The 20,784-nt window shown below is 38.6% G+C and overlaps 2 protein-coding genes and 1 long non-coding RNA gene across 5 annotated transcripts in view; 1 reads left to right on the top strand and 2 right to left on the bottom strand.

Moving 5' to 3' along the window:
- The window catches only part of LOC139964517 (outer dynein arm-docking complex subunit 4-like), a 19,322-nt gene extending 15,113 nt beyond the window's left edge, over positions 1-4,209 (top strand). For all 3 annotated transcript variants that reach the window (XM_071966135.1, XM_071966134.1, XM_071966136.1), the window contains 4 exons: positions 14-115; positions 587-698; positions 2,169-2,332; positions 3,360-4,209. In XM_071966135.1, coding sequence (XP_071822236.1) covers positions 14-115; positions 587-698; positions 2,169-2,332; positions 3,360-3,412 — 431 coding nt within the window. In that variant the 3' untranslated portion in view covers positions 3,413-4,209. The remainder of the gene's footprint in view (positions 1-13; positions 116-586; positions 699-2,168; positions 2,333-3,359) is intronic.
- On the bottom strand, positions 3,711-19,326 carry LOC139964518 (extracellular serine proteinase-like). The gene is made up of 13 exons (XM_071966137.1): positions 19,283-19,326; positions 18,697-18,805; positions 18,073-18,210; positions 17,135-17,264; positions 16,266-16,372; positions 15,276-15,417; positions 9,707-9,891; positions 8,804-8,975; positions 7,575-7,784; positions 6,383-6,564; positions 5,795-5,975; positions 5,155-5,336; positions 3,711-4,776 (listed from the first exon to the last, which is right to left on the bottom strand). Exons 2-13 carry the CDS (start codon positions 18,799-18,801, stop codon positions 4,615-4,617), a joined length of 1,896 nt encoding a protein of 631 aa, XP_071822238.1. The 5' UTR covers positions 18,802-18,805; positions 19,283-19,326; the 3' UTR covers positions 3,711-4,614.
- LOC139964521 (uncharacterized) lies at positions 12,502-14,648 on the bottom strand. Its single transcript, XR_011792001.1, has 2 exons — positions 14,485-14,648; positions 12,502-13,283 (listed from the first exon to the last, which is right to left on the bottom strand). It is a non-coding gene; the product is annotated as an uncharacterized lncRNA (long non-coding RNA).
- Positions 19,327-20,784: the final 1,458 nt, after the last annotated feature.

Here is a 20,784-nt window from a genome sequence, read left to right on the forward strand (position 1 = left end):
ACCTCTTTTGCAGAGACTCTGACCTACAAGGTGATTGTGAAGACATCAGATGAACAAGGATCCGGAACCAACTCCGAAGTATTTATCATCCTCTTTGGAGAAAATGGAGATTCAGGTAATTGGTGAAATGTTTCAATAATTTATGCCAAATTAGGGAAAACTAAGCATGCTGTGGTTGGAAGTGGGGGGAGGGGGGGGGGGGTGGAGCCAATATGAGAAATGTGGGTATATGGAGGATGTTTAGGTGCTGTTAAGCTTTGGGGCTCATGCCCCATGATTTTATTCTGGAGTGTGGGGGGGGTGGGGAGGGCTAATTATCCTTTAAAACTTAATAGGAAATAATATATATATATATATATATATATATATATATATATATATATGGTTGGCGTCTATCTTGGCGCAGAGTGCTCTATGTCCGGTGGACAGAGCGAAATATATGTTGAGACTTGTGGAACACTAGTAGTTGTAACTCAGGGTTTCACGCGTTGAGCGATCATCAGACCTATATATCTAATATTTATTTACACCTAAACTATTTTGCATGTGATATTATTCTTCTTCATTATTTTACTTTTGTTTACAGGGAAACTGTTGCTCACCACACCAGTCACGGAGGGAGATATCTTTGAGAGCGGAAACATCGATAGGTTTATTCTCAAAGATGTCAAGAATGTCGGTGAAATCAAAAAGATCAAGTTAGTTCTTACATTTACTCATGTATTATGCACAGTGGATGTTTTCCTAACTCTATAGAGCTTTGAAGCAAAGGAGGGTGGGTGGGGTTGGAGGGATGGGGTGGGTAGAATTAGCCCTAACATCACTTACAAATTAGAATAAAGACAAATGGCCACAAATTAACAAATGGTAGACATTGTTTTATAAAGATTCTACATTTCATATACATGTAGGAATATTAGTCCATTTGTATGTCTTTTCCTTCAAAGTAGTTTTTTTTTTATGTCTGGTGTTTCATTTTGTATGAAGCAATTTCATTTGTGCAACTTGTGCTTGTCCGGGTGAATTATTTGAAAATGTTTCCAAAAACGGAAAAAACTGAGAATATGTAATATCCTATAAAACACAGAGTAGCAGATTGATATAGAGAAAACATGGCCTGCTCTACAGAACACATTTACCTCAGTGATCAATTTTAGTTTTAATGCAGCAAATACCATTGGTCAAAGGGAAGAATGTCTGAAATGAATTCAGTGAAGAATAGTGTCATCAGTTTTAAGACATTCAAGGGGAGTTACCTAAGGGATAAGGTTTTTGATTGTTGTCACCTTTACTGTACACATCGTCAAGTTACACCACTGATTGGGTACTTTTGTAATCACTTTCTTCTCCTCATCTCTTCATTCCCCCCCCCCCATCTTCTTCACATTGCCCTCCTCTTCTTGTTCCTAACTCTCTTCTCTCATTCTTCTCTTCCTCATCTACTTCATTCCCCTCTCTCTCTCTCTGGTTTCATTGCTCTTCTCTCCTCTTCTTTCTTCATATTTCTTCTTGCTTCGAATTCTCTCATTCTTCTCTTTATTGGCTTCTTCATTCCCCTCTCTCTCCACCTCTCTCTCTTTCTGCTCTCTCTCCTGTTCTCCCTCCATATTTCCCTCCTCTTCTTGCTCCTAATTCTCTTCTCGCATCTTCTCTTCCTCGGCTTCTTCATTCCTCTCTCTCTCTCCCTCTGCTCTCCTCTTCTCCCTTCATATTTCCCTCCTCTTCTTGCGTCTAATTCTGTTATCTACTTCTTCTCCTACCTGTTTTCTTTTTCTCTTCTTCTTCATTCTACCTCTGCTTCAGCCTCTCTTCCTTCACATTTCCCTCCTCTGCTTGCTCCTAACTCTCTTCTCTCCTTCTCCTTCTCCTTCTCCTCCTTCCTCTCTTCTCTCCTTCTCCTTCTCCTCCTTCCTGTTTCCTCTTTCTCTTCTTCTTAATTCTACCTCTGCTTCATCCCCTCTTGATGATGTTTTATTCCTTCTCCTTGCATCCTCCTCTGCTACATTCCTCATCCTCTTCCTGCCTTGTTTGTACCGTCTCTTCTTCATCTTGTTCATCTTCTGCTTCCTCCACATTACTCCTCACCTTTTCTCTTCTCTCCCCATCAACATTACTCACACAGTTGCAAAACTAGCTAAATTATACCATATCTTGTGTCTGTTCTCCAGAATCGGTCACAATAATAAAGGAGCTTTTGCTGGCTGGAAGCTAGACAGTGTTACCGTGAAAATACCATCTCTGATGAAGAGACTTCACTTCCCTTGCGATATGTGGTTGGACGATGACGAGGGGGATGGCAAAATTGAGCGAGAGCTGGAACCAGAAGAGACAGGTATGAAGATGTCCACGGCCGATCTTGCCGGCAAAGTTTGATCCTTTTCCCTTTTTTTTTGTTACCTTTTGTGTTCTGAAGGTCTTCTGAGTACCATATGTTGTTCTTCATGCAGCAATATTAAAGTATAAAGGAATGTTTGAAAATTATAAAGTGTTTATAGGAAAGTTATCCATCCTACAGCCCATTTAGAGTTTACATTCACACCCCCTCCCCCTCCCCAACTTTACTAGATTCCTTACCAGATGATCAGGTAGCCTATTGTATGGCATGCCAAAAGTGCCAAAAACTATCGTTGCAGAATGAGAAGTACCACATAGTAGTCTCATTTTGTTGATGACAGTCACTATTAACTATGTTGTTGTTTGTACTCATTCATATACGTAGCTCGATTGCAAACTGCATCTCCTGCCACCAACTTATTTAGGTCCATAGAAGGAAATATTGGAATATGGAAATATTGCATGATGTGTCAGAGGGAATAATTTAGTCTTAAAATTCTTTTGTTGCAGTTTTGAAGGGCCCTGGAAATTGTCTGTTCGAAAAAGCTATTTGTTCTAGTGTACATACACTGCTACACATCTTTTGCACTTGGAAAGCAATTTGCACATTTTGTGGTGCAATACTGGATAAATTGTTAATACTCCCGTCAAGATTTCATTAATATAATAAATATAATCAATAATGAAGCAAATGACGATATTAAGCAAAGCAAAAACAGACCGCTTTGCTGCAAATGTGTGGTTTTTCGATGACGTTTTGGATGGTAACACTGTAAGAGTTCCAACAGCATGAGAAAGGTATAAAAGTCCCATAATGGATATCACTCATTGCAGTCACTGAGTGTTGCTCAGTTTGATCAATTGGAGTCTTATTGTGAGAATATGCTGATTAATTCGGCCAAAATTCTCTTAAATTGATGATAGAAATGCAAACCAGTTGCTTCAAACTTATCTTCCTTTGACAAGAGAAAAAATTACTTCTTCACTCAAAAATTTCCTGTTTATTTTTTCTTTTCTTTTAAAAGATGACAAAGGAGATGACAGTGATTCCAGCGATGGTGGAAGTCAGAAATCTTAGAGCGCCCTCTACTTTTCATCAGACACCACTCCCCCACCCCTCCCCCCCCCTTCCAGTATAAAATATGCTAAATAAACTGATAATGGCCTATTTCACCTTGATCTTATAAGCCCTTTCTGCTGGAAAATAATTTCAAAACTTGCAGACATTTAGTTTTACATTTGGCAGGGGAGGGGGGAGGGAGGGAGGGGGACAAAGAAGAGATTTACATTGGGTGACAGTCCTCAGAAAAAATGGTGTTGAGATTTTCTGATGGGAACAGATGCAACCAGCCTCGATTTGTTGCATGTTTTGTTCACAGAGAGAAGGTGAAGGCAGCAATATTTGACAGGGTTGAGGGTTGGACTGGAATCAGTGGTACATTGGGTCATATATCTATCGACTTGTTTGGATGTCGGTTAGATAGTTTTACCGAATTTCTAAATCCTTTCATAAGGTTTTCATAATGACTTTTGTATTTTACATTGTAAACATTGATAGAGAAAACAACCGTCGAAGCTGAAATGGTTTAGAAATATAAAGAATATAAAATTACTTTCTGTGAAGATTAAGAAGGAAAAGTGCCTTATCTCTGAACATTATCTAATAAAGAATTTGGACTGAACTGGGCACAATCTTTGAAATAAGTTAGTTTGATTAAATTTTGAGAAGAAGGTAGTCAGATCTGCTTCTATCCTGTTGCAGGGAGGCATTGTAAATATCTTTTGTTCTTTCCAATCATTCTGTTTAAAACTGTGCATTTAATCAAAAATAAATTTCTGAGCAGAAACATCTTCCTGTTTCTGTGGATAAAAACATTCCTTTGTGTTTTATGTTTCTTCTTTCTGTTTGTTGTTTTAATAGTTTAACTTATTGGAATTATTTATCTTATTGGAATTTATTAATTGTTTGACTCAGACCCAGATAAAGAGAGACAAGTGAGCTAATAATTGGATATGAAGATATAAAAGATTTGTACTAAAACTAGAATCCATCAGTTTTCCTTTTGAGATTATTTCCATTGTTTACCTCATTTCATCAAACCCACACAGGAAAAAAATTTGAGGAATAACAAGAGAGTGAGAAAATAATTAAATCATTGACTTCAAGTTGTATTCTTTCAGTTTTTCATCAAATTATCCAATTATGGTAAGGACGACTAACATAGAGACATTTAATTAAACTGATCGATTTCACATTAGTTCTGGTTCCACCATTACTTCTTACAGAAGATTGTAGGTAGCACTGAATCCACCCTGTGTGACCGATGAGTCTGTCACGAATTTAACATAGAGGCTGGAGCCAGAAGAGTAGATGGTGTTGGGGAGGGTGGAACCACAAACGGTAGCTAGAAGGGTGGAGCTAGATGAAGAACCATCTCGAACCTAGAGAAGAAGAAGGAAGATAAAACCGATTAAGTAATGACTAAATGCAGTTTGTCATGCCTGTTGATTAGGGGGTTACCAGGAGGGAATTAGACCCCTCGGGGGTCAATGACTGGTCCTGGGAAAATTGGAGTAGTGTGATCTAAGTTTCAGGATATATTAAAGAGAAAGATAAAGAGAGTAGAAAGGGGACCTTTTAACATAATCGTCCCAAAGCCTAAACTGGCTGGTGGATCGAATATACATTTCTAATGGCTAAACAATTATTTTTTGGGAAGTCCCAGTTTTCTTTCCTTCTCAGTCTGGTGTTCAACTTACCGCCCTCCCCCCCCCCCGCCAGCCCTCTCTCTCTCTTGCACAAAGGAACAGCAAACTCACCTCCACGTAATCCCATCTGCAAGTAGAGCTGTATTCTACATCGAGGCTGTTGAATGTCAAGGAGACGCTTTGGCCACTACTACCTTGAATGAAATATTCACACTCGACATTGTTTTCGTAACTAGCAGGCCATCCCGGTGACGTCAGTACCCCGTTGTCAGCAGTCCAAGTATCTCCACAAGCTAAGAAGAGGTTAATAGAACAGAATCATCATTCATTTTCTCACATATAGTGTAAAATAAAATTACGCCCCCCCCCCCCTCTTACCCGTGCCTCTCGCCGAGATAGCGGTATATTACAAACTTGTTTTAAAGCTGTACTTGTTTGTGAACGGGTTCACAATTTATAATCGCGCCCGAATCAGGGCAACCAATCAGCGCAGTGTTTTCACTCATGTGATACGTTGATTTGGCAACACGTCTGTTAATTCATTGATAGTATAGAAACACTATTTAACTTTACTGTAAATACCAGTATATGACGACTCCGTATTATGTGGAAGTTTCTGAACCCCACCACCTCCCACCTCCCCCCACTCCACCCAGCCCCATCCAGCTCCCCTTGTGATCCCTCTTCACCCTTAGCCATCTTTCTAGACATCGCCCACAACTGTCTCAATTAACGCAGGATTTCTACTTACATCTTGGGATTGACGATGACTCCATGAACGAAACATATGCACTGAATCCTCCGTAGGTAACTGATGAATCGCTAGTGAAGGAAACGTACATTTGGTTGCCAGTGCTGTAAACAGGGTCAGGTGTAGCCGAACCACAGAGATTAGCGAGCATAGTGCCACTACTTGAACTGCCATCATAAACCTGTAATGGAAAGACAATAGATGTTTCTTAATTTCAAGCAATTCGTTTCATTGATTTTAATATCTCATTTCATACTCTATCGAAAATATGTCTTGTAACAATGCAATGCATTGTCTTGACTGTTCAAGTTTCAAGTAAAATTGAAGAAATCTCAAATTTCGATAATTTCTGATTTTCCCCCTCCCTGCATGAGATTACTAGGAAAGATCGGGTGTCTGGGTGACGACTTTTTCAGAATTGAATGAGATCATTAATTATTCATGGATTAAGGCTAATTTGGTGGCAAAATCTGAGAGAGTTTAATCTTGTTTTCATCATTTTACGGGGGGGGGGGGCTAGGGAGAGGGGAGGGGTAGGGAGGAGTTAGAAAATCTTTACATCTTTCCCTTTCATCAGACTTTCCTTACCTTGACGGCATCGTAGTTACATGTGGACTGAGATTCTAGGATGAAATCAGTGAAAGTAAGTTGAACCACCTGACCGGCTGGTGCTTCGATGACGTAAGAACAGTCTTCGCTGTTGTCATAGTTACTTGGGTAATTAGGGGAAGAAAGGGTGGAACCACTCACGTTGAAGAATCCTCCACAACCTGCATGAAATCAGCGTCAAATATTTGAGAAAAAAAATATTGGTACGTCTTCGTGACAAATCACCTGATTAAAGTTGCATTAAAATATCAGTCAATTTATAGTGAAGTTAACTTGGTTTGTTCGTGTGTTCATTTGTGTGTTTGTCAGTGTGAAAGTTGTATGTGCCAGAGTCTAAGGGTGCCAACGGTGTTGCCAAATGAGGAAACAAGTGGGATATAAAAGGTGTTTAAAAGACTGTATATGCTAGCGGGCCGATAAGGGTTGGAGTTGATGAAAAATGCTCTGTTTAGTGTCCAACTTGCGATCTGATAGAAATTTATATCTATATGTTTGTAGCTATAATAAACGGCTGTTTTACCAATCTTATCTTAATAAACATGTTATCGTTTGTATCAATAATGTACACCTTCTTGTGCATAGTTTTTTTTATAGACCAAGGACGTACTTCACGGGTTTATCCATGGGTACTCGTGGAATAACAAAAGTGTACTTTTTGATTGCATTGCAAGGATGGAAAAAGTGTCCTTTCATTACCAAAATTTCGTCGTGTTAATTAATGGAAAAAGGCCACTTTGAGTCTGTAATTAAGAAACTTGTAATACTGGGGTGAAGCAATATGTTAAAATGTGGGGGGTGGGAGGGAGGGGCACAACATCTGAAGGGCATTTTTCAGCACTAACCAGATTTGCTTCAATGCATTAGGCCATACAACCGCGGAGACAATATGTTAAAAATAATCCAGTATAGAGTTTATTTGGAGCGCCATATAACAAAAGTTTCAATCGGAAGCTCAGACAATAAATGCGAAAACTCAGTTTAAAATGACATTTGTTAATGATTCCAATTGGGCACTTTTCATTTTCAAAAGGGAAACATTTAACATTATTCACAAACATGAGGGGCAAGTTCCCTCGGTGCCTACCCTCGATTCCTACACCTCTGCTCTAATCAGTAATAAATCAATCAATTTGTTGCAATATTGTGGCGACGAGAGTATGAGTTGACTTACCAACAGGAACAACAGGATCTACCGGATCAACAGGGTCCACTGGATCAACTGGGTTACCACCGTTGGTGACATTGGCAATAAATAACAGCATGTTAGGGGATCCACTTCCTGGATCACTTACTACACCGTATGTGGAACTGCTTAGCATAAGGCTCTTTAGAGCAGATGGGGTCAAGGAGGGGTCATGAGCGAGCAAAACAGCGGCTGCACCTATATACAATAGAAATGAATGACATTTTAAGACAAAAAAAGAATAAAAAGTATTTAACAGTCGTAAAAAAGTCTTACAAGTCAGAAAAATAAGAGATTGTAAGAGCCAGCCAACAATCAGCCTATATTTTTAGGGGAGTAGAGGGGGGGGGGGGGGGTTCATAATCGTTTATTGTCAAACTTTCACGAGCGAAAACTTAGTATGGAACGTTGGTAATCGCAATTACATGAATGTACACATAAGAAGGTGGAGTAAAATCAAAAGGGTTAGTCAGGAATAACAAATCAGAAGTAAGTCACCGGGTTCCTTCTCTTTAGGTCTGGCCAGAGGTGGGATGGATGAGGGTGGAGGGTTAGTACACTCTGATTGTGATATTTGAAACGGTATGGATTATAACCTTTACACATGTCCTTTCAGGCCGGAGTGTATACTATACGTTATTTACGCTACGTACTTACAACATATGGTTCTACTATACGCTTACCATTAAAGGAAGAATTCAGACTACGGTTAATTTCATTTTGACTGAAGAAAGAAAATCAAGAACAATGCATATTGGTGAAATTCCTTTTAGCTGTTTCATGATAACAACAGCTTTGGTTGATATTTGATGTCCTAAAAAGTGAACTTGAAACAAATTGATGCTCAGAAAAAAAGGTATTTGTTTGCCCATCACAAATTTGCTTCCAATAATTCTGCTTCCAAATAAGCAAAGAATATACACCGGTGCATATTCTTTGTTATTTGCAAAACAATTGAATGGAGGATAAACGAAAACAAAAGAATATTTTATTAGCGCGCAATTATGACGCCATACCTGTTTGCTTCAAGTTAGCTTATATGAACGGCTTATAGGAATTTAATGCAAATTTCACCATGTTGGATGTTCAGATTATATTCCGTTTTTATCAGTCAATAAAAATAAAATGAAATTGATTATTAATTTAGCCATTTTATGCTTTTTTGGGCAAGATTCTTTATTTTTTTGGAATGAACTGTACCATTATAGTTCACTTACCCGCGACATGGGGGCAGGCCATACTGGTACCGCTGATGCTGTTTGTGGCGTCAGTGCCACCAATCCATGTACTGGTAATATCAACACCAGGAGCAAAGATGTCCACACACGTTCCGTAGTTGGAAAAGTACGCTCGTTGGTCGTAAATATCAGTGGCACCAACAGTTATAGCCTATGAAATGAAAACAAGAATAACTTCTTAAACGTCAAACAACATACTGATGTTTATCGATACCACATTTGGTCAATAATTGTTCAATACATGTTGACTAATTCCAACCGCACTGCTTTTGACGAGGGGTGGGGTGGGGTGGGCCTGGGGATTACAGGTAGGCTACAGACCAGGCGCCCGGGATCAATTTTAAGGCCATTGGGAAATACGAACGGACCTTGGAAAATAATCGCATTCTCATTTTCATAAAAGAATTAAGAGAACAGAGTGTCCGACCTAGCACGACTCCTCTAAATGTGTCCTCCATTGTGATGTCATGTCAATGGCCACCCCTCTCCAGCACTCTGTCCTTTCCTTTCCCACTTAAAATTATGATAATAATGCAATCAGCTGTTTCCTCTCCTTACCCCCAACTCACCCCCCCCCCCATCTTTGGTGTAACCTGGTTGTGACGTCACTGAGTGAGACGTAAGAGATGATGCAGACAACATATGACTTGGTGGTAGTTTGCGTCTATCATTTATGTGTATAAGCATTTATGATGCCTAATATTCAAGCATTTATAGCATACCAAATATGATGCTGCGTAACATTTAAACGTAATATAAAGGCTACCTTTTTTGCCTAATATTTCAGAATTTGCGCCTTATACAATGCTCATTTTTGGTTTTTGCCTAGTATGTTAGGCCTAAGATGTGTAATATTTAAGCCTCTCTGTTGCTGCAACTTACCGGGCTTGATCGTGCTGGTGAGTAACCGCATGCGTCTTCATCATCGTTACCAGCGGCAACGGCTACCTGGATACCGTCACTAATCATAGCTTCTACAGCAGCATCCATAGAGGATGAAGCTCCTCCCCCGAGGGACATGGATCCAATCGCGGGCCGGTTACCGTTGTTCATGACCCAATCACAAGCTACGAAAACCGAATTCAAATATAGCATTAATAGAAATATGTTCCTCTTAAGAGTAAATCAAAATTTTTGTGTAAATCAAAATCGGATGAATTGTACCCCAACTGTAAATTTCAAATATATCCATACTTACGGAGTTCAAAGAAATCCATTATTATTTTTTTCTTTTATATTCTGGAAAAGTCAGTAAAAGTAATTTTGCTTCGCTAGTATGTACTTTTATTGCCCTTGAACAATTTATAGCGAACATTGTATAAGACCTTGATTAAAGCAACACATATCATTTTCAGAAAACTGATGCTGACGATTCCATATTAAACCTGTTAATGAATCGAGACACCAAGACTGCTCATATATGAAACTGAGATTTGATTTGTCAACTCCCTAAAACGTGAGGAGATGCAATAACAATGACTACCCAAGCTTTTCGTAGAAGAAACACTGGTTTAATACCATAAGTACCACCATCCATCCTGTGCATCGACAACTTTTAAATTAGAGGGCGCTACTTTAACAAAGTGATCAGAGCCGAATATAGAGAGAGTTTGGCCAACCATGTAACCGATTTGGATTGGTCGAGAGGGAAAACGCCCACACAGGGTGGTAAAATAGGTCCACTTGAAAACTTTTTAGCAGGCGACACGCATACTCACAGTGTATAGACTATCGTTTGTGTACACGAAAAAGTACGAAATTATGAAAGAAATGGTGCTGGGGATGTTGCAATCGGTCAGAACATGGATATTGTTGTTTGATTTTCCGACTGACCATAAAAGAAGAGGAATTTTTTGGAAGTAGAAAGAACAAGATGGAGATCTAATGAAAAAAAGTCTGTGTAGCCTAGGCCCATACTAGCCATAGGCCCTAGTGTAATACGAGTAATGTACAAGCAATGCGAGAATTTTACGTTCAGACTGGTTTCTGTAATTACATGCATGGCTATTCTCTCTCGTTTTACGATCCACAAATTCGATTTCATTATGCCAGCTCTTCTAATCATAGGCATGGCAGTTTCAGTCGCACATATAGTTATCCTAATTCCTAGTTATTGTATGCCTAGGCTATGCCTAGCCTAAAAAAGTATCACTTTTAGTTTAATGTAAAAGGGTGGGCTAGCCTCTAGGCATCACGTAAAGCCCTAATCCTTAGTTAAGCCCGAAGCATAAGTTTAGCCTGGGCTTAGTTAGACCTGGACCATTCTTGCTATTACTACAACTGTTATAGCACATTACATAATATGGCACAGTAATATGGCACATTACATAATATGGCACATTACATAATATGGCACATTACATAATAAGGCCCAATTAAACTAGGTCTATGGAAAACAAAGTAGCCTAGGCCTAAACTAGTTAGGCTAGGTCTATACTCATTGGCAACTTGTGGGTTGTGTACACATACAGGCCTAATTATATAGACCCTTTTAGTATGCCATAAACAAGTGCCCAATTGGTTAAATGATCTTGGTTTGTGTTAATTGTCAGAATTGGCCTAGCCTTTTTAGGCTAACATGAATTCAGCCTAATATTTTCGTCTTCAAAAGTATAGCCTAGGCCTTGGTTTAATTTGGATGCAGTCAACTATCATTTATCAAAGTTGCATCAGTACCTCCTTATTCCCTTAATTGACACCCACATTGACGATTGAAGTTAAAAAAAATCTTTTTAAATTATCTTTGGACAGTAAATTTTAACTCCCTGAATTTCAGGACATTTTTTACAAATCAAAGGTGACATGTGCTCTGAAGAAAAACTCCTAACATAATATGCCACAGTTAGCAGACTGTGATAAAGACAAACCTGGTGAGTGACTACTAGACTGAAATCCAGTTCCTGCAACCACAGCAATAAAGTCTTTGTTTTAATCAATGCACTTGTGTGTTTGAAACTTTCAAATGGACACTCAATGGCAGTTGGTTAAGATATAAGGTTTTACCTTCATCATGGAGAGTTGAAGGGAATCTGCCTCATCATCTGAATAATGGACTCAAGGATAGCAACAAATCATGATTGGATAATGATTTTGAGCAAGTAAATATCTGGCAATTTGAAAGTTTGTATTATTTTTTTACATATTATTTAAGCTGTTTAGCTCACACACAAGCAAATGATCAAGTGACAACAACCAATGCAGTATATTTAAAGGTATTGAAGACTTGCCCTAAACCGCATGCCGCGCTCTGAAAAAGTTTACTTTCCGTTGCTTGCAAGTGAAGTTTTTTTTGTGTCGCTACAAAATGCAGACAGTAATGAAACCTGATACCTTGTTATCTTTTATCTAGACCTGAGATGTCCACGCTGCTATGTGCACTGTGTTGTGGGTATTGACTGTGATGTTTGTATTGACTGTACACTAATGTCTATTTACAGATGGTAGCAAGCTGTGTGTGTATTTTCTGGGATCAATGGTGGTGTCTAACACTTCTGTTACACCGCATTCGAAACTAGGTCCGATAACCGGCATGAGACGTTTCTTTGTGCGGGAGTCTCCACACCCTTTAAGGAGAAGTATTTATATCCCATTAATAGAGAAAGAATTATGTTTCAATTGGTAGCATGCAACTTAAAATTTTGCAAACATTAGATACAATCAAACAATAACAAGGTTCATTTACAAGGTAATCTACTGCCCTTTATTTCACATTAGTCTGTCACATCAGAAGGTCACAGCTTTCAATAATTATACAAACAAATTCTCTTGATGGGTGCTTCGTTAGATTCCTGCAATTTTCAAGTTTATCAATGTAATAAGTTCTGAATGTGGCAATGTGGAGAAGCTTTGGGATAATCTGTGGATAAGACTGCCAGACTATCAACAAGATTCCACATCCATGCAACTCCAACTGCTTCCTTCACCTCCTTGCAGATGTACCACATGTCCATAAAAAAGTCAGCATTGGTTAATGTAATTAAAATCTGGCTTCCTCCTGAGCTGGCAAATACACATGAATTGTCAAGTACAGAGGTCAGTGTGAAACCACTGAAAGATCTTCTCAGCTTTCAAGAAAACAAAGACTTGAAGCCAAATTGACAGAGGCCACACTGATACCATTCCACTCTCATAAGATGAAGGTATCACACACACTTCATTTTGCTTCTGCGATGCAGTGGCTGGTAGACTGTGAGGGTCACCCAATGGATGTTTTAACAACTGCCTGGTTTATAGAGCTCTGCAACAGATAATTCATCCTAATGTCTAGTCGTCATCCTGTCATGACCTTGAGCAAGTTGAACCCACTTCAACACAAAGCAGCTATTGAATTCTTGTCTAGGTACTGTCAAATCCACATCACCATCATTGCTGGTTCCAGCTACGCTGACCATGATCAAACAGTACAATGAGGGTTTTTTAATTCACCCAACAGAGCTTGCATTCCAGTACCTTTGGGCAGCTGAAAAGATATTCAGAAATTGTTATATATGAGTGTGTTTGTATGCATGCATATGTGTGATTTTCTTGCTTTACAGAACAGCTCCATTTTGATAAGCTATGTAACATGGAAACCTGCCAATCATATGTTTGAAATAGGACAGGCTGAAACGATTCTTAAATGGAAAGCTTAACGACTTCTTGCATTTTTATACATCACTGTTCAGGTAAGGCCAGTAAGGGCAGTATGAAGAATAAGTAACAATTAATAATTATCATTATGGCCATTTGCTGTCTGCATAATAACAAACTGAATGATGTCATCAGCCCTGTGCTCAGTTGACAACACTGACAAGTAGGCACACTATGTCAGTGTGATCCATGAAACCTTATTAAGGACATGACCTTATAGTATATATGATAATGGAAAATACATAAGCTACTGTACAACATACACCAGTCTTCAGTTGTTGCAGGTTTTTTTTTTTCTTGACAGACCCATTCAATCTGTTGCACCTACTATAGCCTAGTACTACATTCCTGAGAAATTAACACCACAATATCAGTCTCAGGTTTGCCCACAGACTCCCAACTATTGCTAACTCCTACACTCAAGTATATAGTTTAGTTTAGTAGAAAAAAAGACCAGGAGAGACATTCAAGTCCCCATTAAGGACCCTAAGGCTATATGAAAGGAATAAAACCGAGGCCATCAAATGTCATACCCAATTACAATGCTTAATGTACTCATCCAAAGTATTCTTAAACCCATTCACACTACTTGCAATTCAACCTTCTCAGGAAAACCATTCCATCCATTCACAACCCTTGAATAAGTTGTATTAGACTTTAGAGAAAAAGTTATGCCGAATATTAATCCTACTATGTAACTTCTGGAGTTTAATACAATGACCTCTGGTACAACTACTTTTTGGCAAACCTGAAAAGATCAGTGAAGCATAAATTGTCATTTTATGTGTAGGCCTACTTCATTTAATTGAAGGATCTATTAACGTAGGCCTGATGCTATAGTTGTGCGTCTGTAATCTAGCCTAGCCAGGACTGTGATGTGTGCTTTTCGTTTGTATGACTAAAGTAGGACTAGTAGTATGAGGCGTAAAATAAAACAAGTGTAATGACAGGTTTAAAGCTAGTTTTCTATGCATTTCAGGTGTGAAGATAAACGTAAATGTCATTAACTAGCGCATACTCTAATTCATTACCTGATATCCATTTTGTTCCTCGTATGCCTGTCAAAATCTGACATTCTGAGTCGCTTCGTTTGTTCGCAACGAGCACAGTGTGCAAAGCTGCTATATGTTGTGTGTGGTGTTTTTCGTGTTTCGCGCAACTGGTAACGACAACTGGACCTATTTTGATGCCCACGGTTTGCGTGTGACGTCACAAATCGCCAGTTGGCCAAACTCTCTCTATATACGGCTCTGAAAGTGATCCCAAGGTAGCACACGCCCATTAAAAGCCCCATTGGCTTACACACTAAATCACAAAAGTTATATGGTGTCTAAGTACAGATAAAAGTTCTCACTAGCTAAACGCTACCCATCACTGGATAGCTGATAAGTTGTCCATTCATGGCACCATCAATTTTCCGTACCATAACCGCGCATATTTTTTGGCTATCAGACCCTGAAATTTTCGTCACTTGTAAACAAACCTCTTCACTCAGTAGTAAACAACTTTCGTACGCTTCTCCTGGGATGCCTTAAGGGGTCTAAAATTGTCTCCATTGATCCAATTCTTGCACCACATGTACTTCCATTCATGTTCTTCAACATGCAAGCCACACAAAACCAGATCCTTATTGATAACAGGTCAAAATAGATGTTCTCCTACTGCTTTTTGGCACTTTTCCTGAAATTGGAGAATATTCGGGGAGATTGATATAGATAGGAGCCCTGCCACTGTAAATGCGCATGCTAAGATACATAACGCACTTGGCTGAGTAATGTGTTAAACCTAAGTGATATTTCAAATCGTCATATTTCGAGCTCACCGTCAACGATGTCGGAAGTATACCCAGATCCGAAACAGTTAAGCACCTTCACACCATAGACCTGACAACCCGTAGCAACTCCGTAAGAATCTCCCGCAACAGTTCCCGCACAGTGAGTTCCGTGTCCGTTACAATCTAGACCCTATAGAAGAGTTGATGAAAAATTTTCAGCACAATGATACTAATACACTGCAAAAGAGCGGTGGGTGGGGGTGGGCGGGTATACGTAGTGTTTAACGTTGACGATGGCGTCCATCTAGTACATTGGAAACGTGTAATGTAGACACGTGTTTTTTTTAATTGCTTTTCCACATTGTATGCAGGACAAAATCCCATAAAATTCATTACGAAAATGCCTATAAGGCTATAACCACTCAGTTCTGAGAACGTGGACAGGGGTGGGGGTGGGAGGGGGAGGGGTGATGTTCCCCTGAAGTATCATCCATTTACGTCCATGAGAACTAATCACGATAATTAATGTAAATATTCAAATTTAACGACAGTTTGATGAAAAATAAAACGACTGAATTTGTGTATAAATTTATGCTATACTGCTATTTGTCATTATTAAAAGATACGTTTTACATATATATGCCACACCAATCATTTTTCCATTTCATCGCATATATGTTAATGTAAACGGTTTTACATGCCAAAAAACCGTGCATGCGCAAAACAGTATATTCTTTCCTGCAGTTAACATTAAATTACCAATATTCTATATTTAGCCATGTGGACTAAACTGAAATTATCGTGGAAGACTTAATATTTCATGCAATTTATTAAAAAACGTTGAATTTGCTTACTGAGCAAATAGTAGTAGAAAAAATATTCCAGGTTTCGCTTTTTCTCGTGCATGCGCAAAAGAATGTGTTCCTTACAAAAAAAACCCCATTAAATTACACATGTTTTATACATAGCCATGTACACTCAAAATATCGTAGAAATTTAAAGATTTCATTCATTACAACAAAAATTGAATTTGCTTACCGAACCACCTGTAGCGTCATAAGCAGTAGATGCGCGTCCTGAGAAATCCACGTGATCATCATTGACACCGGTGTCGATGACGTAAACATGAACACCATTTCCATTACCTGAATATTCAAAACAAGAATTAGCATAGTGCATATATGGAGACGGACAACAGTTATACATTGAATCAATCAGTTTTAACTACACGCAGCCATTCACAAAACGTATGCTAACGGATGAGACGAATCGTGTACAACTAGAAAAGAGAGAATATCGTCAAATAGTCAATATTATTCTAAAATGTTTAAACAATTATTTTGAGTAGAGAAAGGACGAATGACTAAATATGTGGCTAACCTATAGACTGCAGATCCTGAAACAGTGTTTAAGCAGTTATCTCTTTGTACTTCGACCTTGCCCCTCCTTTAGCCCCCCCCCCATCCCCCTCCTCCCCACCCGTTGTTACTCTTCTCTCTACTGCCTATAACTACAACCACCATTTAGGAGGTCAGTACTACCAAGTGCAATGGTTTTCACTTGATTCCGTCATTATTGTCAACGAGCAGGTTTGTACAATGAATCCCATGGGACCCAACATATGGTAATGCATAACGCTATCTCAGAATGCCAATATTTGAGCAAATACTAAACTACGTATAAACCACAATGTCCATATCCTTCTTTAGTACCAACGACAGCGGTACATCGCTTGAAATTGATAAACAACAGGCCAATGCAATTTGACTGCTACATCTGATGTTGAAATTATTGCTTAGATATTTGCGATGTCGTTAATAATAGTAATTTCCTTGGTTAATGATCCAATCCACGCATAATGTGAGGTAAACATCACCGTTTTATGACATCGCACATACGTCACTCACCCAGTGGTTGGTAGACGTCATCCAGCGGAAGTGACGTTTGGTCGATACGATCGAGGCCCCATGATGCAATAGTAGATGCCTTGACGATGGAATCCTCTTCAATGTACTCAACTGCATCCAGTTTTTGCAACTGTTGAATATTCAATAATGATCATCAAGTTTTCAAGTTGTTGAGTTAGTCCTGGGAGGCGGGGGGGGGGGGTGGGGTGGCACGTGTCGGCGTGTCAGGAATGGGCGAATTGGGCGCCGTGTTAATGGGAATGGAACTGCTTAAAGTCATTCTCGTGACGTCACGTTCAGACTACGCATATGCAGAAACACGAGATGTATGGCTTGCGATGCATCAATCAGTGTGGCTAGGGATAGGTTCTTAACTATACTGAGATATTCGGTTATTTTTCAAAAAAAAAATTATTTGACTAGCATACATACCTAGGCCTAACCTGCTAGTGCGTATAAGACCGGTACGGAAGTTATCCGAAGTGTATCAATAATCCAATTGGAAGTGAGATACATTTATTTCAGTTTATTCACAATATACAATAAGTAATGCTTTACGTTAACATGAATGTCCTTTATCATCAAAAGCAGGTGAAGTGTTTTGTATATCAATAAAAAATTAAATAAAACTCCTCTCTGTAAAAATGGAAAACATGCCCATGCTTTTATGTGCTGGATTTTGTTAAAATTTCGATAGGATATTCCTATAACGCTACAGTTCATTTACCGTCCAAATTTATACAAAGACTAAAGGACACGAAAAATAAATGGGAATTTAAAAATATATATACATATAATATTGAAATAACTATTTTCAGGGTAACGAAATTTTCGAATCGAAAAAACAGAATTCTATCATGCTAATTTCTCTCAAAAATAACCTCCGTGAGGTGATGAAATCTAGAAGGGTGCCTTTAGTACATAAGAAAGTACATTACCATAGTTACTGCCTTTTTGGATAAGATCGCTGAAAATCCATTGAAGACTTTTTTGTACTTCTTAAGAATGGTAGCGCCATCTTCAAAGAGGGTCTCGGAAGACAGTGTGTTGACGACATATCCTAAATCAGCGTTTTGCTGAGAAAAAATGCACAAAAGGCAAAACAAGAAATTTTTCGTTGTTAATCATTACTTTACCAATTATGAAATATTTTAATTTTCAAAATATCTTTAATGTTTTGCATGAATCAGGTTGACAGTGTATCTCGTCAAAACGGTAATTTTCATATTCATGACGTATTGACGACAACTATATCAAGAGTGAAAAAATTAACTATCAAATTTCACAGTTTTGACCTCAAAAGTGAAGGGTGCAAATCGGTAAGTTTGCAGACCATTTACTTTTAATGTACTATACGTGTAATTCGTCAGCAGTGTACTGTCTCTTCGAAGCTTCCGTACTTATGAATGAAACTCAATTCATGGAGACTTGTATTAGGGAAATTGTAGGTGGAAAATTCTCTTGTATTAAAAACGGGAAAGAAACAATTTTCTAGAGCAAATCCATGAGTTTATGATTTAACAGACTGAAAGGCTTACAGAGATTGAATATATTGAGTATACCTTAAGTTTGACAATGTATCGTCCTGGTACCGCATCACGTGATGTGTAAAGAGGAGCCAAAGCGCTGGCCGCAGTTACAAACAAACAGAATATTAAGACCTTCATCTTTCTATAGACGATGAATAAAAGAGAGGAACATGATAACCACAAACAATAACTACATTTCATGACACTGTACATCGATTCGACCTTTCTAAAAAAATTGGGATTTTTGTTTTTGTTTTTTTTGTTTTTTTAAGGCATAGGTTATATCCAACCAGTTTCTGGTGGCATCCTGCCCGATTACAAGCAGAATATAACGACACCTGAGCCATAGAAGTATTAACAAACTAATTAAGGTAAAACATTAGCCACATATATATCACTTACATAATCGTAGAATTGGGCCATTGTATTATTTTGTTAACCAATGTTGCTTTGAATGGATACGTGCAATCCCACAATGTTGGGAAAATATTATCCCATCCTTTTTTTAAGAGTATATATATGATACTTTTAAACGAATCGTAGAGTTTCTCTACTTTTAAACAACTAGGACGATGATTTGAAAGGTAAAACATTGTAATAAAGATATTATTATACTTACAGAAAATACCTGCTTTCTTCTGAATTTCAACAACCACTTAGTATGAAGCTAAACGGGATTTAACCATCTCTTATATAAGAAAAAGTGATGTTTTGTTTCGACGCGGATTATAGATCTAAATCCCTCTTAATCCTCTACAGATGGTTTCTTCTCACAATGATTGTCATAAACAAAGAGGCTTATCTTCTCCCTGTGACCCACAACACTTGTTTGCCTTCAATACATGCATATCAATGAACAAAGCGCAAAGCTGTCAATATTTGCCAAGATTATTAGACTAAATTTCGTGCAACCTCTTTAAAGAGATCTAGCCAAGGCACCCCCTAAACATTCCCCACCCCACCGCCGATACTTGGGGATGATCCTCGTTAAATTCTGGCCAACTGTGTGAACCCCCCCCCCACTCCCCCATGGTTCGTATAGTAGACCATCTTAGTCGAGCAAGGAGGTGGAGCGGTAATGGGTCGCAGGAGGGTGGGGTGAGGGTTGGGGGGGAGAGTACACCATACGCGCACTGTATGTGCCTTTGTATACTCTCGTGTCGGTATTTTGTCATTCTTCGTTCCGGTTTGCGCCTGATGCATTTCAATAGTTTGCTCTTATAACATATCCCCCTCATACTCCCCCACCCCATCCCACAAACACACACGCCAGATATAACCAATATGACCAAAACCAATATGTTTATTTAGAACCTCGTTATAAAAAGTCTTTATGAAAGTTATAAGTTATTTGTTACAGAAACGGTTGGCTAATCTAAAAGTGATAAATTTCGAGAGTGGTTTATCGCCGAACAGTCAAACTACCAATCAACGTTCTATCGTTTAAAGTATCGGCTGTTATATGGGTAATATATTTGTTGAGCCGACTTAGGATTAATTCGAAAATCCTTCTAATTATCTTTAATTCTTTGTGAGATGCATACGACAGAAACAGAAAACAGGTTTTGTTTTTCCTAATAGTGTCTTACATGTGACGGTGCCAAGAAGATTTGTTATCAATGGTGTGTGGCATTGCAACTGTACATAATGAATCAATTTGTTTTTAGGTAGAAAGGAAAACCACCTGCCACAGATAAGAGGGTGAGGGGTGTGGGGGGGGGCGGGCGTTGACGGACGGCTTCTATGATTTGCTATGGGGAACTTTGACGTTTTGAAGTTTCATCTACTGCATGTTTTTTTTTTCTAATCCATGCTGTTGCACTAACAAAAACCATGTTACATAACGTCAAAACAATGGAAAGTTTCGTCAAAACAAAGTTAGACTTCTATATATATCTATCCGATATCGTCACAGCGCTGTGTGGTTATTTCTTCTTCGTAATTGTCATAATGTTAGAAAAGTGCACTTTTCTGGCAGAACACAAATATTATAATTAGTTATTAACACAACTTTGTGTGTAGACCTACTTATATAGACATCATGTATAGCCTCAATATACATCAGGAATTCCGTGTTCTATAACCTCACAGTTCATGTCATGAAAATACTGTAGTGACGAT

The sequence above is a fragment of the Apostichopus japonicus genome, chromosome 23 (genome assembly GCF_037975245.1).
Source record: "Apostichopus japonicus isolate 1M-3 chromosome 23, ASM3797524v1, whole genome shotgun sequence".
NCBI lineage: Eukaryota > Metazoa > Echinodermata > Holothuroidea > Aspidochirotida > Stichopodidae > Apostichopus > Apostichopus japonicus.